This window comes from Danio aesculapii, chromosome 16, assembly GCF_903798145.1.
Source record: "Danio aesculapii chromosome 16, fDanAes4.1, whole genome shotgun sequence".
In the NCBI taxonomy this organism is placed as follows: Eukaryota; Metazoa; Chordata; class Actinopteri; order Cypriniformes; family Danionidae; genus Danio; species Danio aesculapii.
In genome coordinates, this window is record NC_079450.1 from 24,576,428 (window position 1) to 24,601,024 (window position 24,597).

The following is a 24,597-nucleotide window of genomic DNA, read 5'->3' on the forward strand; positions in this document are numbered from 1 at the left end:
TACACCCACACTCTCACATGCACACTCATACACTTTGGCCAATTTAGTTTATTCAATTCACTTGTAGAGCATGTTTTTGGACTTGTGGGAGAAACACCCGGAGGAAACCCACGTGAGGGAACATGGAAACTTCACACAGAAATGCTAACAGGCCCAGCCGGGACCCGAACCAGCGGCCTACTTGCTGTGAGGCGTCAGCGCTAACCGCCGAGCCACCGTGTTTCTGCAAATAAATGGTCTAAATGATCATTCAATTTTATACATATATTATCAGATGTTTATATTACAAAAAAGATTTAAGACAGAACAAATCCAGAGAACTAGTCCTATTCCAATATTAAAGTCCTCTAACATTATAGCACCACACAAAAAACATTAGATAGTACAAGCAACCAGCAGTCCTTTAGAAAAATGTAATAGAAAGTTTTTTTTGTTTTTTTTTTGCAACGAATTTTCAAGATGTGCACTATTGTATGCTTTTCTGGGAAGAAGTCACATCCAGTGAGCTTCAAAGGATAAAGTAATTGTAAAAGAGTCTATTCCCCCCTGACTGCTGCTCACTGCAGCGATACGAGTTCATCTCACGCTTGTTGCATGTGTCTCTTATTAGACACACTTATGCAATTCCATATGCGTTTGCTGCGAGAGAACGAGAACAGAAAGAGACAAGAACGTCCTAAGGGATGCAATATTCTTCAGATACTCTGCGTTTGCTTTGAAAGGGCCTGTTCATTTACCAGTATATTTGTGGCTGCATTTGCACACTACAATGTACAAAGCAGAAACAGGAACTCATAGATGAGAGTATGAATCAAACAATATTTAAAAATATTACATGAGAATGTTTTCCCTAATGTCTCAGTTCAAAGTTTCAATTTCAGATGAAGGAAAGACACTATTCATTATGAGAATATATTATTTTCAATATGAATAAGCTGGTTTGCCAGTGATAGTTGAAGCTGGAAGGGCATCCGCTGTGTAAAACATGCTGGATAAATTGGCGGTTCATTCCACTGTGGCGACCCCAGATTAATAAAGGGACTAAGCCTAAAAGAAAATAAATGAATGAATGAATAAGCTGCTTTCCCAGTGATAGTTGTAGCTGGAAAGGCATCCGCTGCGTAAAAGATTTGGTGGATAAGTTGGTGGTTCATTCCGGAGTGGCAACCCCTGATTAATACAGGAACTAAGCCGAAAAGAAAATGAATGAATGAATGAATAAATAAGCTAGTTTCCCAGTGATTCATTATGAGAATATATTATTTTCAATATGAATTATCTGGCTTCCCAGTGATAATTGTAGCTGGAAGGGCATCCGCTGCGTAAAACATATGCTGGATAAGTTGGTGGTTATGAATGAAAAGAAAATGAATGAAGAATAACCTGTAAACCAAATGCAAATCAACGATTCGTACAAAATGATTCACACATAAAGGGAAACGGTAAATGTGCACACACCACGACTCATAGAAAAAAATGGTATTTTATTTCCAGATTTTTCGTTTATCTTGCATTTTTTTTCTCCCACAAGGTAAATTGAACATAAAAAATAAACAGCGGTACCATGAAAATGTAAAAAAATAATAAAAAATAATGTTTATATAATCATATAATTATTAACAAACAAACAACATTAATCATTTGAATAAGAACACGATAAAGAAACATTATGAAGGTAAGCTGTTCATCTCATGCACCCTTTCATAAACACTCTTTCAGAGTGGTCCATTTTTCCAGAAACGAACAAAAAGGAAAAACAGATCAAGAGTTTTAGCCCATTGGGCCTTTTGTATCTAGCTACATGCAAAGACATAAAAGTGAACTTGATATTTAGACATTCTCTCTGGCATAATGTAGTGTACACAGACTGAACCACAGCTTAAACTCCTCTGCCTGGTATATGAAACAACACAACGAGGAATCCTTGGGGATGTTTGGGAATATCCGCTCAGTGCCACAGAGTCTAGGCTGTGCGCCAGAGTAATAAATCTCACCTTTTTGGAATATACACATTGTTTGCTGCACCTGTGTTTAGGATCGTTCAGATTGAATGATATGTGTTCTGATGTCACATCCAGATCTCAGTTCAGGCTTGCTGTCATTCAGTGCTGAAGTTTTGAAATGATTGTTTATTTTTTTATTATTTGCACTTCATCCCTTCTTCATTTTCTTGTCTTCATGTCCTCTGTGCTTCTCACAGCGTTTTATCACTCTCTTTCTTTAGGTGGCTGCAATAAAGGGCAAATTTTATATCAGGTCAAAGATTAAATAATAAAAAAAACATTACAGTAGTCTCTAGGGATGCTCCAATCAGGATTTTTGCAGCCGATACTGAGTACGATTCCTTGTCATGGTGATTGCCAGATAAAAAGTACCGATTCTGATGCTTCAAGCTTTATAATGCATAATATAATGCATAATAAAGCTCATTTTCCCTTTAAGTATGATACTTAAGTAGAGTTTTCTCCTTATCTAAGAGAATAAATTTAAGATGCGGCATATAATCCCTTATAAACACGTTCATTATAACCATTTACTGTGGTCATGGTCAGAAAAAGCTTTACAGAAAATAATAGAAAAAACAGATAAAAAATGATTAAAAATGCAATTTAGAAACATTGCAAATGATGAAAGAATAACTCAACATGTCTCAATCAAAAAGTTTGGAGCGCATATTTGATGCATAAGAAATTAACCTAACCAATGTAATGCTTAGAACATCACTGTGCCTCTCTCAATCCATTCACTTGCTAACTCACTCTTGTCGCCATGACTTGCGGGCTATTTTATCTAATTTGCAGGTGTCGTTGGGCAACTACATAAATATATACCCTAGATATCGCATACGGACCCTGGGCATGCGTCAATAGCGCCACCACATTTAGCACTAGTTAAGACTAAAGCCAATCTGAAGATGTTAGATTTCAGCGCTGTGTACGGGTGTAGTAACGAGCAACCAAAGAAAACAAAGCCCAAAGGCAGAACATTTCATACGTTAGATTTAGTTTTTTATGATTTTGTATGTTACGAATCTTTGTGCTAAACAAGTAGCGTTATTGATGATAATACAGTCACTTACTGCACTGATCATAAGGCAAAGTAGCACCAACTCGCACTAAATTCTAGGCTTGTGCTAGTTTTGTTGAATAAAATCAGCAAACAATGTAAATGAAATATGACAAGATGCTGCGGTGCTAGAAACTTGTATTATTGTCAGCTAAGTGAACGAGTCGTTTATAACGGAGATTCATGCACAAACGAATCGCTCCCTCCATTAGCATTAGAAGTGAAAGCAGGAGAGGGGGTGTGTTTCAGGATATGGATTAGATCAAATTTTACAGGTCGGGAGGATAATCAGGGCCGGATTAACCAATGGGCATTATTGGCACAGGCCCAGGGCACGTGAGCACTTGGGGCCCCTGCGAGGGGGTGAAAAACGCAGATTTTGTAGTGTCTATTTAGGCTAGATGCAAATAGCACACCTCGTTGGAATGAGACAGTTGAGTGATTCCCGCCCTCACCGTTTGATTGACAGAGACAACATAACTAAAGAGAGTGGCAAACGGCAGCGCGAGTGACATGATCGATCATGAACCCGGTTTGAATCCAGCATCTGATGAACTCATTCTTATTTTTTCTCCCACTACATATCAAATTTTGCCTACTCTTCATCACGAGGAAGACGAGTAGGAATCATTAATAAGTGTGTGTATTATGGAAGACTCAGATTTATAGAACTGAACTAGATTGGAGAGGTGTTATATCCAAGTCATATGCATTATAAGTTTGTAGAAGTTATACATTAAAAATACCCTTAAATATAAATTTTAGTACTGCTTCAGTGAACCTTAACAAGTATATTAAAATCCATTAATTTTCACAAGTTGTATTAGTATTTTTTTTTTCAAAGTGTGCTTTAAATGCTTTTAAAAATAAGTTCAATCTTTGTAGACTAGAAATATATGTACTGTATGTCATTTATTTTAAAAATGTGGGCAATACATTATAGATTAATTTTATTAAAAATATGATAATAATCTTATTTTTTAATTCAACTATAGGGATGCGGCCAGGTAGGGGGGCTACAAGACATTGTGCCCAGGGGCCTCTGAATTCTTAATCTGTGCCTGAGGATAATACATCAGACATCCCAAGTCTCTCGGAAGTTCCGTGAGTCTCCCACAAATGCATAGAGACTCGCGGATGCCCTCAAACAAATGATAATCTTCCAGAAATCACACGTCTCCCGCCCGGTCCTTAAATAGGTCGCACACCGCATCCTTCCCAGCTCTTTACATCAGGCGCAACTCAACCCACCGCTCTTCAGGTACGTCGCACGCAACTCACCCCCACAGCTATCCAGGTACACCGCACACACACAATATAAGTCAAGTTCATCTCACCTGTTCAAGTACTCAGATAATTGTTACACACATTTTCACGACTTTTCCAAAACATTTTAGGTTTATTTGTTTTTCCAAAACTTTTCCAGGCCTGGAAAATGCCTTTTCAAAATTTCATGACTTTTCCAGGTTTTCCAGGACCGTATAAACCCTGTAAACTGTATAAACAGATCGCACCACATATATTTTATTTTATATTTTACCCCATATTAGCTGTTGTGATGTGAGCACAGCGATCGCTCATGCCCCCGTGCATCATATAACTCCGCACATGTTGTGGCGCTGCTGATGTATAATATACGGGCGCGCACGTGCCTCTTCCTCTGCTTGTAAACTCATAAACAAACACCCACGATCAGTTCATGAGATCGGCTAGGTTGCCAAGTACCGATTGAGTCATGAAATGTGATTATCGGCCGATACCGATCTTCGGCCGTTCGATCGGAGCATCCCTAATAGTCTCATGTTCAAAACATTGATGATATTTATACTAACAAAAATTTTATTCAACCAAAAATGAAACAAAATCACTCTAATGTGTCACCCTCAATAGGCTCCAAACCTTGAGTTTTGTTTTACTTTTTAAACAAAAAAGAAGATACTTTGAAGAATATTAAAAACTGGTTTACTATAGAAATCCTTTTGAGATAAAACAGACCAGATTTAGAATCACATAAGGGTGAGAAAATGATAGCAGAATTTAACTACACAGCCCATCACCACATGTAGAGGCATCCCTACATAGACTGAATAAAATCATGAATTAATTCATGTTTAAATTAAGTAAAAATACAAAATAGTCACTTATAAAATTTGGTTCAATGTAAATGTAACCCAAAATATTGAAATATGTTGTTATATTTTGTAGAAAGGCTCTTCTCGGTTACATTGTGTGCAGTGCTCTATGGTAATGGAAGTTCACTCATCTCTCTTGCACATTTCTCATTTCCATGGAAACAGAAAGGTCTCTAATTGGCGAATGTAAGGAGAATCGTTGTTAGGATTATAGGTGGACTCGTTTTTAATTGGAATTTGGCTATTTGTCTTTTTTGCTGAAGACAGAGGCTTGCACTGTCACTTGCTTTCAGATATCTGTCTTAAAAGGTTTATGTTACTGTAAAAATCAATTTCAATAGGATTTTCCCTTGCAGATAAAGGGATTAACATCACTGATACTGGGTGATAAGTAGGAAAGTACTTCAAATAGGATTGGAAATGTCTTTTTAGGTACAGATTTAAATATTTTTTTTCTCTCTATGAAACAAACTATATATTTTCAGCTGTTTTGTCCATACAGTGAAATTTAAGGTACAGAACAGTGGATTCCACTTATTTTCATTTAATTTAATAAAAAACTATAATATTTGAATAGATTTTTTTAGTAAAACATACATATACACTCACCGGCCACTTTTTTAGCTACACCTGTCCAACTGCTCGTTAATGCAAATTTCTAATTAGCCAATCACATGGCAGCAACTCAATGCATGTAGGCATGTGGACTGCAGTTCAAACCGAGCATCAGAATGGGGAAGAAAGGTGATTGAACGTGGCTTGGTTATTGTTGCCATGCCAAGAGAAAAAGAGAAAATATCCAATGAGCGGCAGTTCTGTGTGCACAAATGCCTTGTTAATGCCAGAGATCAGAGGAGAATGGCCAGACTGGTTCCAAATGATAGAAAGGCAAAAGTAACTTAAATAACCACTCGTTAAAACCGAGGTGTGCAGAAGAGCATCTCTGCACGCACAACACGTCAAACCTTGAGGCGGATGGGCTATAGCAGCAGAAGACCACACCGGGTGCCACTCCTGTCAGCTAACAACAGGAAACTGAGGCTACAATTTGCACAGCCTCAACAAAATTGAACAATAGAAGATTGGAAAAACGTTGCCTGGTCTGATGAGTCTCAATTTCTTCTGCGACATTTGGATGATTGGGTTAGAATTTGGCGTCAGCAACATGAAAGCATGGATCCATCCTGCCTTGTGTCAATGGTTCAGACTGGTGGTGGTGTAATGGTGTGGGGGATATTTTCTTGGCACACTTTGTGCTCATTAGTACCAATTGAGCATCGTGTCACCGCCACAGCCTAAATGAGAACTGTTGCTGACCATGTCCATCCATTTATGACCACAGTGTACCCATTTTCTGACGGCTACTTCCAGCAGGATAATACGCCATGTCTGAAAGCGTGAATCATCTCAGACACATGACAATGAGTTTACTGTACTCATATGGCCTCCACAGTCACCAGATCTCAATCCACTACAGCACCTTTGGTTGGGATGTGGTGGAACAGGAGATTCGCATCATGGATGTGCAGCAGACAAATCTGCAGCAACTGCAGGATGCCCTCATGTCAATATTGACCGAAATCTCTGAGGAATATTTCCAGTACCTTGTTGAATCGGCAAATGTGGACCCAACCCGGTACTAGTAAGGTGTATCTAATAAAGTGGCCGGTGAGTGTATATCTCACACACACAATTGAAGTCAAAACGAATAGACCTCCTGTTAACAATTAAAAATATTTTCTAAGTTTTTTTCAATATATTTTTAAACATAATATTTTTAAGAACTACTTACTAATAAATAATTTAATATATTAATACATAATATATTACTACACATTTTGCAACATACCTATATTCAGCTGTGCAATTTAAGACTTAAATATGTTAATTAGGTTAACTAAGAGGTTAAAAATCTTGACTTTAACTCCATAAGGAATCAGTATTATAGGAAATACTTGAAATTCTTTTTCCTCTGTTGAACATCACTGAGAACATCTAAAAGATTACAAATTTGATAGAGAGTTAATAATTTTGTGTCACTGTAAAAATCAATTCCAATATCCCTTCCAGATTAAAGGATTAACGTAATTTATGCTAGGTACTTCAAACAGCACCAGAAAAAATAGACTATTGCTAAATGCTAATGTTGTGCATTCATGTCTGTGTGAAGCATACATGTATGTGTTCTCACCTGTAGTACTCGTCCTGCGTGAGGGAGTGATGATGATGGTGGTGGATCCACTGCTGTTCCAGGGCGAGTCTCTGAAACTGAATTTCGGCACTCTGAGCCTGCTGCATCGCCTGGAGCTGGTGCGCTGCGGACATGGAGCCACCCAGAGACGAGGACTGGGGCATTTCACGGAAAGGACCACCTGCACACAAGACGCAAGCCAGTGCAGAAGTCATTTAACAGGTAGAACGGCGACCTATATCGCAATGGATCTTCATTGCACCTCTTACCAAAGAGCTGCTGTCGAAGCACCTCGCTGTCAGTGAGGGAGTGTGCCAGGATGGGAGGCCCAAGAGCAGCCCCTGGGTACGGCAGACGGGCCAGGGGAGACCCTGATGCCAGCGGATCCATCAGGGGGTGTACCCCTCCCGCGGCTGCCACCCAAATACGCAACAAAACAAAAGTGGGAAATTTAATAAGAGTAGCACAGTTTCCCAGTGGCGCTGAAGGTAATAATGCTTACAGAAACAGTGCTGTCGTTATTCTCGGCTTTCGAAGTCTGTTTTAATTCTGTCGTATTTCCGAGTGAAATTGGACATTCGAGTCAAACGTAACTGGGATGAATTTGTTACAGAAGTGGCTGTTGTAAGGTCTTACACTTAAAGGGATCTTACAATCTTAAAGGGAGAGTTCCAGGGCTTGACATGAATTTTTTTGATCACCCATCACTGTGGCTAGTAATTTTCCAACATTACTAGCCACTTGCCATTTTTACTAGCCACAATTTGGTTGTTGGGAAAATCTATTTTATATGCATAAATTTAGACTTTGGCATGCTAAAATGACTTGATTTAGATTTTGTGTTTTTCCACATGCCTCCTCAATCATTTAACTTTTTTGTGTTGTGACTCAATGAGCATGAGCAAATGGGTGGTGATTTTATAGTGTCGCATTGCAATTAGTTTTTATTTCACTTGACTTTTTAGGGCTCATCCCTAAGGTGTGTCCAGAGGCGGATTTAGTGTTTTGGGGGCCCTAAGCAATTTCAGCCATGAGGCCCAAGTCCCGAAATGCACCCTTTCTTCTTTTATTTAATTTTTATTTATATTGCTTTTTTATTTGTTATAACACTTAATTTTCTTTTCTACATTAAATGATTATTACATAACATTACATAATTATAATATTATATTTGACTGTATACTAAATTATTCAAATTTCAAGTTAAAATTGTATTTGTGATATGATACAAAACAATGTTAAATGTAGTTTGTTAGTCACTTATACTTCTAGATATTTATTGGGGGTGCCCAGGTTTCCTGGGGCACTAAGCGACTGCTTACCTCGCTTATTGATTAAATCCACCCCTGGGTATGTCACATGACTATTTACCAGATTTTTTCGCAAAATAATAATTAAATAAAAAGAAATTAAAAATAATTCTTAGTCCAAAATAACTGTAAGCAAAAGAAAGCAGGTGAAAAATACAGGTTGCAATAATGTAAGGATGGTCACTTGAAAGGTTAAATCCTCTCATTCGGTATTCATCTGCTTTCTTTTGTTCACACGAACACAGTTATTATTGTCATCTCTCACACTAGGGCTTGGCGATTTGGCCTAAAATCAAAATCTTGATTAATTGAACATTTTAACTAGATTACGATTAATGAACGATTATTTTATTTATTTATTTTACCCTTATAGTTCACTGACAAGTTATGTACAGTAAAATGCTCACATATTACAAGTGAGAGATTTTTGAATGAAAAGTGAACATCAATGCTGAACAACTGAAATTAAAACACACATTGCCTAAAACAGTCACTAAAAAGTGAAAATAAATAACAATGTGTAATGTGTAGTTACATTTTTTTGAAATGTGCACAGGTATGTGACCACAAGAAGCCTGCACTCGACGCAGAAGTATAAATCAGCCTTAACCAAGCGAGGTCACGTAACTCCACACGCAGTAGGAAAAATAATTGAAAAAATTGAGCTGGAAAATTAGATCGATTATAGGTGCTGAATGTCGATTTCGATTAATTTTCGATTAATTGACCAACCAACAATTTAAAAATGATCTTCAACCAGCCAAAGTGGCTAGTGGGAGTGACTGTCTAACATGCCACAACTGAAATCTACCTGCATTTGGTGGGTTGGTAGCTGTTATTGTCAAACCCTGGAGAGTTTACACAAAAATCAACATTATCTCTACTCTCTATGCTGTTCTAGATTGATAGATTTTTAGTAAAATGTAATCCATTACATAAGTAAAATATATTTTGAAGATGGGTTTATTCCCACTGTGAAAGTTAATGGAGTTCAAAACACTGGATCCCACTGCTTTTCATTGAATTGACTAAAAACACTTTTTTTTTTTCAAAATATCATTTTGTTTCAAAAACAAGTAGCAAAACGGTGAGAATAGAAAGAATTTCTTGTGAACTCCCTCTTTAATTGATCCCGTTAACTGCTAGTAATAATTAAATGATAAAAACAAAGAAAAGCATAGATACACATACAGTTGATGTCTGAATTATTAGCCCCCCTGAATTATTAGCAACCCTGTTAATTTTTTTCCCCAATTTATGTTTAACAGGGAGAAGATTTTTTCAACACATTTCTAAACATAATAGTTTTCAACTCATTTCTAATAACTGATTTATTTTATCTTTGTCATGATGACAGTAAATAATATTTGACTAGATATTTTTCAAGACACTTCTATACAACTTTGACATTTAAAGGCTTAACTATGTTAATTAGGTTAACTAGGCAGGTTAGGGTAATTGGGCAAGTTATTGTATAATGATGGTTTGTTCTGTAGACTATCGAAAAAAGGGGCTAATAATTTTGACCTTAAAATGTTTTTTAAAAACATTAAAAACTGCTTTTATTCTAGCCGAAATAAAACAAATAAGACTTTCTCCAGAAGAAAAAATATTATCAGACATACTGTGAAAATTTCCTTGCTCTGTTAAACAGCATTTAGGAAATATTTAAAAAAGAAAAAATTTCAAAGGGGGGCTAATAATTCTGATATCAACTGTAAGTGGATTATTGTGGCCATTGTACAACACTGTATTTGCAGTGTTTTTTTTTAATTATCCAGTTTTATTATTACCATTTCATTTGATGTGCAAATTTAACCAAATATACGTTTTGTTTTTACATATTAAAATATAATAAAAATATATTAAAATATCAGCATTATATATTAATCAACATTTAACATAAATGTTAAGCATCATGTGGTGTTTTGTTCTGTTTGGTCAAATTGTTTTATAAATGTATTTTTAATTATTATGATGCAAATTTAGATCTCGTCTTTGATTTTCAACAATTCAACAAACTTTTTTATTTGTAACTTTGTTGAAAAAAGTTGAAACGCGTTCAAAATGAGTTGGTTACAGGCGACTAGTCCACCATCCTGACCCATCCCTTATAATGACAGAATCATATTATGAATTTACTGAAATGTGTATGCTGTGAGAGGTTGTATAGTGTAAAGTGTGTGTGTGTCTGTATGGTGAATACCTGTGTCCTGCTGGTGCAGATGTAGGTGAGAGTGAATGTGTGAGTGCTGGTGATGATGAGGAGTCACGTTCAGCATCTGTAGCCGGCTGAGAGAATCTCCACCTCCTGTGCCTCCTCCTCCTCCAGCCGTCGTGCCTCCTCCTGCTGCTCCTCCACCTGTCCCAGCCCTTTCCCTATCCCTCTCTCGCTCCCTCTCTGCAGCAGGGATCACTCTTTCTCTTTCCCGCTCCCTTTCCACACTCCGTGCCCGTTCGGTGCTGGGAGGAGTGCGAACGGGGGTGGGATATCGCTCAGAGGGCGGAGCCTGAGCTGGGAGGGGTGGGGGCTGGCAAGAAGGGTGTGTAGTGGGAAAGGTGGAGTGTGGAGAGGGGTGATGAAGAGATGAGGCTGTTGGAGGAGGAGGAGGAGGTGGAGGGGGAGGAGGTTGAGGGGGAGGTGCGGAGGCTGCTGGCGTCACTGGTGCTCCAGCAGGAGCCTGGTGGGTGGGGAGTGTGGCTGGGAGAATCGAGGATGAGGGTGGGACTGAAAGAGGTGGAGGAACGGGATTCGGATTCCTAGCTGCTGCGGCTAAAGCTTGAGGGGGTGGAGCAGGAGGTGGAGTTGTACCATAAAGGGCAACCTCACTAACAGGAGGTCCGCCTCCAGCTCCGCCCCCTAGCAGCAAGGAGTGTGAGTGTGCGTGCGAGTGTGCGTGTGACAAAGCTATTGCCGGGTCAGCTAAGGCTCCAGCTGTGTAGACACGCTCCTCGCTCTTAAACTCAAATCCTGGCTTCACACGCTCTCTTTGAGCTGCGACAGCATGAGGGAATCCCATTCCTCCAAGCCCCGCCCCAGCCAAACCACCAGGCCCGGGACCAGGCCCTGGATGGACAGGGCCTCCCTCTAACCCACCCCCATACAAAAAGCCCAGAATGGCAGCAGCCGTGGCAGCATCGGCAGGAAGGTGGTGGGGGTGTGCAAGTGCTGGATTTTGAAATTGGGACAGGAAAAATGAAGGATGCACATGGGGGTGGGCTTGAGCATGTGCATGCATGTGTGGGTGAGGATGGTGGTGAAGGTGTGGATGGTGTGCCTGTGCCCGGGCGGCAGCACTTAGTGGGGACATGGCATGAGGACGGGCATACTCACTCAGGGTTCTGAGGGCTGGGGTATCAGGGCCCAAGTATGGACCCCCAAGCCCAATGCCAAGAGCACCCTGAGGGCCTCCAACAACTGGAGAGCCCCCTGCCATGGAAGGGAGGAGAATAGAATGAGGAATGGAGTGAGAAAGAGAGGGATGTAGAGGATGAGAAGGGTGTATGTGGTGGGGGTGGGCGGCATGGTGGGCGGGGTGGTGCTGTGGATGAACTGCTGGGTGGGATGGGTTCACAGAGGACGATGAAGATGATGAAGGGTCTAGAAGGATGGAGGAGGAGGAAGGAAAGAAGAGTGAAGAACCCTGGCGTGCCCCTGCAGCTCCTAAACCAGCACTTGTGCCACTGTCCTTCTGCTGAAAATAAAGAGAAAAAATGTATAAAGACCCTCAAATGTAGTGTATATAGTAGGCATGGGATGATAACCGTTCTCAAGGTGTACCGCGGTTTGGAAAAGTCAAGGTTTGGAAACTGTCAATATTTTCTGTAATACCTTTTCTAAGGTAAGTGTAATATTTTTATTTACATTTTAGTTTTTTGTTCTTTAGCACAGCAGTATCTCCAGCAGAAAAGATATCCAAAGATGCCGTTTCAAATTGTAAAGAAATCTGTGTTTTTTAAACTAATGAAAACAGCAGAGGTCATTAATTTATTTGAATTATTCAGTCTGACATGTTTACCGCTCCAAAATATTTTAAACCTTTCCCAAAAATAAAATATATTCTGTCCAAATGGGAAATTTTTTTTTGTTTTTTTACCCAGACATTTAAAAAGAACTTTACAGCAGTAATCATAATACCGTGATACCGTAAAACCGTGATATTTTTATCCAAGGTTATCATACCGTAGAATCCTATACAGGCCCATGCCTAGTGTAAAGAACCTCCACATTTAAGAAAAAAAGCATGCAGAATTTCCTGTCTGGATTAGATATTTGCCACATTTTTGTAGTGAGAAAAACATTTTCTTTTCTGAACCAGTCCATTAAGTTATAGAAAGAGTACATGCAATTAAGTTTCTTGGTGTTGTATTGGATCATAAAATTAGTTGGAAACCACAAATGAATAATGTGATATCAAAATTAGTAAAAACTGTGACAATAGTGTATAAAGCAAGATTTATCCTGGACAATAAATTAATGTTTGTATTATATGTTGCCATATATGAGTTATTGTGTTGAAATTTGGGGGAATACATATAAATCTAACTTATGATCCTTATGTACAATGCATAAAAAAGAGAAAATGTTGGCTATTTGGAAAATAAAAATCCTTTATTTTTTAGTTCAATGATTTGATTAAATTTAAATAAGCTCAACTTATGTTTAAAGCTAAGAACTTCCGAAATGCAAACAAAATACTTTTGAAGAAAGATAAGAGGGATATAATCTAAGAGAAGAACTAAATTTAGGAGGTTAAAAATAAGGACAACTTTAAAAAATGTGTGTATGTCTATATGTGGTGTGAAATTATGGAACAGTCTGGAACAGATTGTCAAACAACGTCAGGATATTAATCAATTTGAAAAGTTGTATAAATATATATTAATAAAGGAATATAATGATGAATAGAGGTGATTGAAAAAGAATAAAATTAGAAAGAGATGATGAAATTTCAATTAATGGCTGTTTGAAATACTATCTATTTTTTGGTCTATGTTATAAAACGTACATGTACAAATGGAATCAAACATATAATATGTCAAAGATGCCAAAAGGATAAAATATGTTTCAGGTAAAGCTCATATGTAAGATGTAAAAAGCAGAGATAAGTAAAAGAACAAATAAGTTGAAGTAATAAACAAATGACGTGTGTGATAATGGGGTGGGGAAAATAATGCTTCATCCCGCTCCATATCGACCATGTTGAAATTTATTTTTTGTTAAAGAATTTTTATGTATGATTTTTCTGTTCGAAAAATGAAAGAATCTAATCAAATCTAATCAGTCTACTTTACCTTAAAAACTGCCTTGACTTTTTATGTGTGAAGAAATGTAAAGTTTACATCCTTATGCTACAATAAATCTTATGATAAACATAAAAGAAAAAGGTAATGTGTTGTTGCTATTAATGTGTTATTTCTAAATAGAAATAGCTTTTTTTTACCTTAAAAATGGCCACTGATTTTTAAGCATTAATCTCACTAAACTTTTAGATATTACTTCCACGTACCTAATATTACCTACATTCTTTTTTGCAGTGCAACATACAAGCAGTCTCTTACCTGCAGATGTCTGTCCAGGTCTCTTTCTCTTTCCTTTTCTCTCTCTCGTTCCCGCTCTTTCTCTCGCAGGTCTCTTGCTCGTTGTTCAACTTCTCTACGTGCACGTTCTATGGCTTCATTTCGTTTCTTCCAAAGTTTAGAACCATCAAGGGGAACAAACAGAACATCACTACGGGCACAAGAGTTCCCACTTCCTCGGTCAAGAACCCTGTGGAACCTGAAAGCAGAAATGCATTATTAAAACTACACATTTATATTAGCATGTGAAATGATGTAATCGTGTGTACTGTAATGAATTTTTAGTATGTAAGAACGTGCAAAAGAAGAATTTGTGAATAATAACAAAGATAATCTAAATTTAGAATGGAATTAAAAATATAAAATCATCTGAAATAGATAAACTAAATTATCTTAATAATAATTATAATAATACAATTCAGTTTTTGTACTCTCAAATCACATGATTATGATTTGATTATTTAAATTTAATTTTAGTGAAATTCTTGGTCTTACCGAGCTGATTGGCTGGCATGGATTGGAATGTCAACAGGTTTTGGTTCTGGGGAAGGACTTCGGAGAACTGGAGGTGGGCTCTCTAATTCCTCCCTCTCCTCTACTGGCTCTTCTTTGATGACAGTTGGTGGCACTGGGCCAGAAGATGAATCAGGGTGACCATCTCCCCCAAGAGATGTGCTGGAGGCTGAAGTAGTGTTGTTATGGCCAGCGTTACCAATATGTGGTTGTACTTTATTGTTTTGAGGGGAGTGCAGAAGTGATGGAGTGCTAGTGCTATTGCTGTTGTTGGGAGCATTGCCACTGGCATTGCTATTTCCATGGTTTCCGTTGCCATGGTAAGAGCTATTGAATGGAGTATGACTGCTTAAAGTGCCATGGTAAGGAGTAGGTCTGCAACCTGATGGACAAGAGGTGGACACACCTGATGCAGGAAGTGGTACAGAAGGAGCAGAGGTTAATGGAAAAGTAAAACCTCCCATTGGATTGTTTGAGGGACTGGGCAGAGGAGAGAGTGGAGTTGGTGGAGTCTGATTAGATGAAGAATATGGGCCTTGTCGAGCATGGTTGCCTGGAAGGGATGCAATGGGTGGAGGCTGACCATGTGAACTAGTTGAGGGTGGAGGAGGTGGAGGGGGATAGGAAGAAGATGTGGGATGTCCATGTCCAGTGCCAGAGCCACTTGATGAAGGAGAAAGAGATGGGGGATGATTACGATTTGAATGAAGAGAAGATGCAGTGCTGTCCTTTTCCCGCTCTCTGTCTCTTTGCTGCATAGGCAACCCTGTCTGGCCAGGATAGTGAGAGTGATGTGGAAGTGGTCCTCCAGGATACTCCCGAGTAAGATTTGGGGCCAATCCAGGTGGGCTTGGGAACTCCCTCGGCACACCAGAAATTGGGACAGATGAAGAGGATGATCCAGGAAGGGGGTAGGGATCCTTTGCTCCAGGAGGGGGGTACTCTCTTAAATAGTGTGGAGGGGGAGGAAGGTCTGCAGAATTGGAGGATGTTTGGGGAGTCTGTCCTTGCACGTTTGCATCCATAGGAGAGGAATAGTCTCTGTTTGGAGGGATGGAATTTGCAGTGGAAAAAGAAGGATGACTAGTACTGTTCTGTGGTGAACTGGCTGGGTCACGGTTCACCAGGGTCGTTGAAGGTAACGCAGATGACTGGGCACCAACAGGTGCTTGGTTGGCATTACCAGCATAACTGTTACTCCCTGTCTCCCTAACCTGGCTTGATAACTCTCCCCACCTACTTTCCTTGTCTCTTGGATGACATCCTCCCCCTCCAGTATTTTCAGGTCCGAACTCTCTGCCCTGTGCTTGAAGTTGCTGGTTTGGCAAAGGAAATTCTCTTCCAGTCCCTCGTTCACGATCTCTAAACCCTGGTCCATATTCCCGACCACTCTGTGGTCCTGAAGGTCCATCCCGGTTTGAGGCATAATCTCTGCTTTGTCCAGGTATAGAGGTCCCAAAATCTCGGCTCACATTAGAGTTGGGTCCACCACTACCAGAAGTGCTACCACAGATGCTACCACTGCTACTGTTTGCATTGCTACTGCTATTACTAGCAGGGAAATCTCTGTTACCAAACTCCCTCCCTGCCCTCTCTCGCTCAGCTGTAGTGCCATACCTGGGCAGAAACTCTTTGTGTGGATGCGGATGAGGGTGAGAAAGGTAAGGTGGGTGGGAAGAGTGTCGAGTGGATGAAGGAGTATTGTACACTGAAGGCAGCTGTTGCTGTACTGGGGGCTGCTGGCTTGGATGTGTGTGGTGGTTACCTGGGTAACGTACATATCCCCAGTTGCCAGGACAATTAGTGGGAGGTCCCCCTGACCAGCTGGTGGGGGTGTAATGATGAGTGTTGGGAGGAGGAGGCTGCTGGGGAATGGTACTAGTTTGCGGAAGCAAGGAAGGTGGAGCAGACTTATCACCTTTCTCTGGTTTTTCTGCTTTACTGTCTCCACTTGGAGCATTCTGCCCCACCTCTAGAGGTTTCAGGGCAGGTGGAGGTGGAAGTGGTGATGCGTGGCTTACATTTGAATTCCCATGGGAATATTCCGCTCCACCCACCCCAGGTTTCCCACACTGAGTGCTTGTTTTAGGAGGGATGCGACTGCTGGTGTGTAGCACCTCAGGACCACTAGGACTTGTATACTCTAGCTTGCTTGCAACTTTGGAATCCAGGGGGAAGTATGACTTCCTGTTGCTACTTGCATCATTTGTATTCTCCACCATTCCATGATGAGATGTATAGAGGGATGCTGAGGACTTCAATGGAGACAAATCTCCCTCCATTCCTCCTTCACTGTCCTTCTGGTCCTCTGGTCTGCTATCCTCACTCCTTCCTGAACCTCTCCGCTCTTCTGCTACACACTTTGATCCCCCTCCATCTTTGTTTTTGTCACCTTGCTTAGGGGAATCTGGAGAGTCAGATTCAGAATCCAAACTAGCCAAGGGGGAAGCAGAGAGACTTGGAGAGGAGGATCGATTGTCCTGGTCAATATCCCGACCACTGCTTATGCTACTGCTACTATTGGCTAAACTGCCTCCTACTGAGCTCCGACTTCCTTGTGATTGACCATCCTCATTGTCACTTTCTCTTGATTGACTGTTGCTTGATGTTGGAGGTGGAGCTGAAGTCGGAGTGTTAGTTGCAATAGGCGGTGCTGAAGGATTGGAGGAATCCTGGTGGCAAAAACAAATATCAATATATATATATATATATATATATATATATATATATATATATATATATATATATATATATATATATATATATATATTTTTTTTTTTTTTTTTTTTTTTTTTTAACCAATTTTAATCTTAAGGAATTTTATTACAAAAAATGTTCCAGCACCTGGACTTTCTGTCTTTTGGGTGGTGGCAGATGCTCCTCCCCTTCACTTTCTGATGAATCATGACCTTGAGATCGTCGGCTGAATCGTCCAACAGAGAGTTCCTCTCCAGCAGTTCTTTGCTAAAAAGTATAATTGTAATCACAATGTGGAGCAGTTGTACTTTCATAAAATTAGCATAAAAAAGGAAATGAGCCTAATTTTCTCACAAGCCTACAAGCAAAACATATATACAGCTAAAGCGCAATGGAATATGGTAAAAATTACTTGAAACATTTCATTTAGAGATGGAAAAAATTATAAGGTACACCATAGATCAGTATATAAAAGATGAAAAAATGAAGACAACATGGAAAAGACATTAAAACAAAGATGGAGGAAATAAAATCTAAGAAATCTTACTGTTTGCCTTTCATTGCGCTCTGCTCGAGAGGGGCTAGGGTGCGGACGTCTACCCCTCCTTTCCTCGCTGCCCCCCCTCCTACGTCCACTGCGAGCGGGCATCTGTGGCAATGCCCAACGTGACCAAGTGAGGGTGCAGATAAGGGGAAAAAAGAAAGAGAGCGTTACAAATTTAAAGCATAACACAAAAGAGATACAGTGACGCAAAAATAAAACAAATAAAAGCATGTTTTGTTCTAATACCAAGTAGTAAAAAAGTAAAATCTACACATCTACATGGATACCTTTGTCAGATCTCAGTACGCAAAACCCTCACCGATTCTTTGTGAGTTCGGGTCTTCATGACTAGCTCTCTATGTAGTACGTTCCTTCCAGTCAGCCATTACAGAAAGCAGAATTGTGACCACAATCTGAATGGTTGACCTACAGGCTGCCTATCAGTAAATATTTGAAACCTGGGGGGAACAGAGAAAAACAATATTACAATCAATACAAACTTGACTATAGCATTAGTATTTTCAATGAAAGCATTTCTTTTTGTGATGAGTTTCTTGGCCTAAAGGAGACCTATCATTGAATTTTTTGAAAACTGCGGGGGGACTGGGTTAACACTGTTAAAGTCTAAAAAAACATGACCATAACATAAGCATATTAATTGCACGTGTTTCTATTTGTTATCAGACACTTAAAGAATCTATTGATCTGGCATTATAATATAAACTGTAAATATAAACTGTTTATTCAATTCAAAATCAAAGGTAATCTGAAACGGTGATGATATTGGTAAACTTAAAATTTAAATATGGACATCTAATATTCTTATATAAATCTTTTAGAATCAATAATAAAATGATCTATGATTAATCGCTCTGTAGTTATCCTGGAGTTATCATTTACGATTTAGACACCAAAGCAATCTGCAGTGTTCAGCATGGAGCAGTACTGCTGTACAGTAAGAAAAATATTTGTATGTGGACTGCATGGTACTTCAGAGGGTTCATGGTACTCTGAAGCTGAGCTTTAGTCATCAATGTTGAATGGAGCTCTGCAAAAATCATCCACTGCACTGCAGCCAACATTGGCAGAGGCACTGCTTACACTAAAAGATCAACATACAAACAAATCTCAAAATATAATATCCAGAAATATATACTTAACAGTATATGTAAAGTCATGCAAATAAATGTAAACACAATAAAAAACAGCTTCACTTTTTACTTTATTTACTTTTCAAGTGCTAACTATTAATTCAAACACACTTTTAATGAAACCCTTACTCATGTATAAATAACATACAGTTCTAGCCTCACAGACACAGATATGCCATTGTATGACATATTAGTTGTGATCAAAATCACAACTGTGATCAAATGTGATCAGGTTTTTCCCACCAAATATTGTTTTCTTAAAAGTGCAGTGTGTAAGTTTGACACCCGGTGGTTGAAATAAGTATTGCATTCCTGAATCAGGAAGCGCAGGTTGCCAGATTGAGGACCAACAGGAGTCTAAAGGCTGATTTAAGTCGTGTTCCAAATAAAAGCGTTGCTTTTTGCACGCAATAGAAGGAACATTTTCCATATTAAAAGGAGTTTTTGTCCTAACCAACACCTCGAATTGATATATTAGAAATGGCTTCAATTTCTTGCAGCGGAACAACAGAAAACTGGCAATGATCAACTCAGGTACACCTCATGTGCTTTATTCAGTGCTAAATGCTAATAATGGGGGTGCTATTGGGAATGCTATTTTACATCACATGTATTGCCCTATACAGAAAGCAGCAGCAGATAGTTTACCTCTGATCTTGAAAATAAAATAAACTGTTTGAAATTTAACTTTAGAACTGTGAAATAATGCAAACCAACACTCAACCGATAGTGACTCAACATGTACATTTAATAATGTTAAAGAGGTTTAATATGTATTAATTAGATTATAAACCTTGCTGTTTTATGAGTGAGTGCATATTTAATGCTTCTGAATGGCTGTATTTAAATTTCCATCACGATTTGTCTGCTGCAAACAGCCAAATTTCTTATCACTGCTAATCTCATCACGTAGCGTGTTGTTAGGACATGGGGTTACAATGTAAGCTGCTCACCTAATGTTTACATTCGTAATATTTATATTATATGCTAATTAATAACCAGCTCATGTGAAACTCTGAATCTGCATCTGATTTCGGAGTTTGTTACTGTCCACCGGAGGTCGCAATTCAGTTACAGACACATGCATATTGAGAGCCTTTCTGACTGAATGAATGAAATAAGCTGTTTTCCACAAAGGCAACCCCGGGTTGCTGAAATATAGTTGGCAGTGGGCAGGTCAAAACAACAAAAAACATAGACAGCAGTTCCGGCACATAACAGAATATCATAGCAGAATATCTGACTTAGCATTGTTTTTCAGATAAACAAGAATGTTCACTTGGCATGTTTCTTAAATATCTGCAAACATATGGTATTTTTATGCTTTAGAACAGTCAAAAACTAACATACAGCACCTGTAATTGTGAGTGAAGATCTATTTTTCCATCAAATAATGTTTCAATTATAGTCTTAAGCTGCTGGGCTAATTCCAATTTAGCAACAATGCAATAATCCACTGCCATATAGTACTTTGCTTAACCACTTCACAGTCAAAGTGAATCACATTTTTCCAATTCTGAGGAAACGTTGGGCCTTTTAACCCTTTATCAGGTGAAAAACCATATATGGTAACGTCACTGACATGGATTACAATATTATTTTTCTTTTTTAAGCCATAAAAATGTAGTAATAAGTCCCAGTAACACTACATGGTGCCCTATGAAGGGTTAACATATGACCCATATTCTAAACATCACCATGAGGGACTTTATGACAAAGACCAGCTGACAAACTCCCACTTACTTGAAATGGAAAGATAATAAATACTCAGAGGCACAAAGAGATTTCAAAGTTTGCAAGTATGAGAGACACAATTCTATTTCAAGAGGTTAACTAAGTCACTTCAGTAGTTCAAGCCAGCCCCTACCCTTTCTCTCTCTCTCTCTCCCTGTCTGTCCTACACACACTTCATTTATTGTGAATGAGACTATATATAGCACTCTAACAGACTGAGTGAAGCGAGTAAGTGTATTTAGCGCCACCTTCAAAACTGCAAAATGTCCATTTACACCCAAACCACCGAACACAAGAGGAAAAACCACAACGCTGATAAATATTACATATAAACAAATGCGCAATCTGCTGCACAACCAACACACTGAATACTCAGGCTACTCCATCACGACTACAATTAACAAAATACTTATTTGTTAAACAAGAATTAATGCTACTGGCGAACACACAAAGACTTCACTTGTGCATATCGCATAAATGTAAAATCAGCATCTTTGTGATCCAATTATGGTGTACACAAGGTAATATATCCAAATGACAAACAATAAAGGCTGCCAGCACTCTGTCTACAGGTGAACCTTCATTCATCAGGAGTCCATTACTAAAATCTTGGCTGGTCTCCATGCATACCAAAAGCCTTCCACTCTCCCACTGCAAACACACATGCATCCAACCAATCGGCAATATATATACACTTATGGTATATACACACAGGCCCACGCCATATGGCAAGCTGTCTAAACATTTATTTTTCAGATCTAACAGTATTAAACAAATATAATACAAGCAAGTTGTCAGGTGAATCTCTATTCACACTATTACCCATCACAACATATCTATTCAGCCACTAGTACATATTTATTACATAACGTTACTGTTATATTACTGATAGTTTCAAATTTCCTTTGAGAACTTGTTAGTACAAGGACATACACACTTTTTTGTTATTAAACTCTGTGGGAAAATATAAAGCAGGTCTTAGCTAATTACTATTATTTACTAATCCAATGTTTAAAGAACCCACTTATAGGTAAAATACAGTGTACATTCAGCTGGTGGTTATGGCAGAATAAACCCAGTCAGAGTCATAAAGAGGCATAAAGAGGTCTTGAATTACTTACTAAGTTTTTTTTTCTGATAGCAACTTGCTGAATGTATTTTATTATGCTAATTACATAGCTACTTCCTACATAACAAAATGATTGAATGCATAATACTGATTTGGGTTCAGATTTTCAAAATAATCGATCACTATAACAGAGATGCAGCTAGAAAGAGGAGAGAGTGAGTCTGCAGTTATTTACTGTTGCCTATTGACAACAGTTGTTATCAGGGAATAACTTACCTCAGAATGCCATGATTGAGCATTCAGAATCAAGTAACAAAGAATTCAGAGAAATAAAATATCAGAATCTGTTAGGGCTGCACGATACTGGAAAAATCCAACACTGGGATGCTTTGATTTTCTGCGATATATTGCAATATGAATAAAATTTTACCAGAAGACTTAAATCACTCTATTAAGTAAGAATTCAGGTACAGAAATTTTATCGTCAAATGTTAAATAGTACTACATAGCATCTTCATTGTATAAATAATTCAGTAAAAAAATTTATTACAGTTTTAGACGGTGCAATTCCTACAGCCTTTAAACTCTCTTGATGTGCCTATGCAGTCACAGGTCTTAACATGTAAATGATAAACATTTGCTCCATTATAATAAAAATCTCCAATGACTCTGGCCTGACTATTTTCTGAACTGCGGCTCCTGGTCAAATATAATACCAATTCAACATAATCTTTGCGATGTGATTATTGCAGATGCACACATTGCGATATCGATGCTGAAATGATACATTGTGCAGCCGTAAAATCTATCATGTTTTTTCTTACTCGTTATAACTTTTTATTTTAGAGATAACCTTGCTCTTTAATTTCAAATCATTCAAGTAACACATAAATTGTACACTGGTGCACTGATGTCTATTAATTTATAAATAGGCATGGGCCGGTATAAGATTCTGATGGTAAGATAACCTTGGCTAAAAATATCATGGTTTTACGGTTTTGTGGTTACTGCTCTAAAATCTGTTTTTTTTTAATGTCTTAGTAAAAAATTGTTTCCCTTTTGAACACAATATAGTTTATTTTGAGAAACATTTATAATATTTTGGAGCAGTAAACATGACAAGCTAAATAATGAATCATTGACTTCTGCTGTTTTCATTAGTTTTAAAAAAAATTTACAATTTAAAATGGCATCTTTGTATATATTTTCTGCTGAAGATACTGTTGTCTTAAAAAACAAACAAAAAAAAAACAAACGTAAATAAAAAATCTTACATATAGCTTAGGAATTGTTTAGCAGAACATTTGGCCGGTTTTAAAACCTTGACTTTTCCAAACCACGGTATACCTTGAAAACGGTTATTGTTCCATGCCTATTTATAAAAGCAATACATACAAATAAATATAAATACAGAATGAATAGTTAGTAAAAGTGCAATATAGAAATGCACACTATATAGAACACAAAATAAGTGAACAGTTCTGCACAGCACCACAGATGTTGAAAGAAATCATTAACAAACAATATTTTGTTACTAGTAACAATGGAATAGTTACTTTGTCATTACTAGGATGTGTGTCAGCATATCCAACTGCACAATAAAAGCAAAGTTCTATTTACAAAACTGAATTACTACCAATGCAAACCCCAGTAATTTATAAAAACAGACAGGCTTCTAGACTACGTTTTAAGGGATAAATGTTAAAATGGCTTGCCACACACAACAAATCACTATGTCCCCCTCATATGCACACTGGCACAAATATAATTAGACCAAAATTAGCTTCGATTGTGAATTGTTAGCAGGCAAGTACACAATGCCAAGAGGTGGGGTGAGTTAGACACCCAAACGTGCATCATCTCTCGGCCACGCACCGCAACGTTCCTTTCTTCCATTCTTCTGCTGCTTGTTATTGATACGCATGCAGAGGCAGTGCTCTACTGTACTAACTGGACGACCTCTGGATTACAGTTCTCAGACAATGCACTGCATATTCAATCCTGACAAGACGAGGCGAGAGGCTCGCAAGCACCCACCTTTCAGTGTTTCCCAGTTCTCATATGAGGAAGATTTGGGATCAGAATGGCGAATGGCATTCTTGTCGAGCTCCGTGGAATGCGAGCACTCGAGACCTGCGTGGTTACGCACCCCGATTTGCAATATGATTTCAGCCCAGTCTATGCACGTTAGCACAGCACAAAGACGGGAGTGCGTGGAAAGGGGAACCATCTGAGCATGGCGAAAAGGGAACGAGACAAATATAAGCATCCATTTTCTCCCCTTCTTACCTATAATATCCAGCGATGCGTCCCTCCTTTTCTTTCTCTCTCTCTCGCTCCTGCCGCCGTTCGTACTGTACATTGACCTACACGCGTTCAAACATACAGGCAACTCGATGCGCGGAAAGATTTACATTGTTGCGGCTTCGCAAATAACGCTGCGTTTTCCCTGCCGCTCCCCCCTGAAATCGGCGCAGAAAACGGGGTGCAGCTGAAGACTGTACAAATTGATGCGTACGTTTGATTCTTCCCCACCCCCTTTTCTTTCTGCCCCTCTCCCGCTCCTCTGTCAAGACGACTTGCACTCTTTTGCAGTCTGCACGGGCACAA

At 38.7% G+C, this 24,597-nt stretch overlaps 1 protein-coding gene across 5 annotated transcripts; it reads right to left on the minus strand.

Annotated features, from left to right (window-relative positions):
- Positions 1 to 1,464: 1,464 nt before the first annotated feature.
- On the minus strand, positions 1,465 to 24,544 carry atn1 (atrophin 1). Of its 5 annotated transcripts, none has more exons than XM_056475110.1 (10): positions 24,277 to 24,544; positions 18,353 to 18,491; positions 18,037 to 18,138; positions 17,637 to 17,756; positions 14,775 to 17,464; positions 14,262 to 14,478; positions 10,906 to 12,391; positions 7,659 to 7,802; positions 7,390 to 7,570; positions 1,465 to 2,228 (listed from the first exon to the last, which is right to left on the minus strand). In XM_056475110.1, exons 2-10 carry the CDS (start codon positions 18,377 to 18,379, stop codon positions 2,195 to 2,197), a joined length of 5,001 nt encoding a protein of 1,666 aa, XP_056331085.1. In that variant the 5' UTR covers positions 18,380 to 18,491; positions 24,277 to 24,544; the 3' UTR covers positions 1,465 to 2,194. The 5 variants fall into 5 exon arrangements, with proteins under 5 accessions (XP_056331085.1, XP_056331083.1, XP_056331086.1 ...); XM_056475108.1 differs by having other exon boundaries at positions 10,906 to 12,394; XM_056475111.1 differs by having other exon boundaries at positions 10,906 to 12,394; positions 18,321 to 18,491.
- Positions 24,545 to 24,597: the final 53 nt, after the last annotated feature.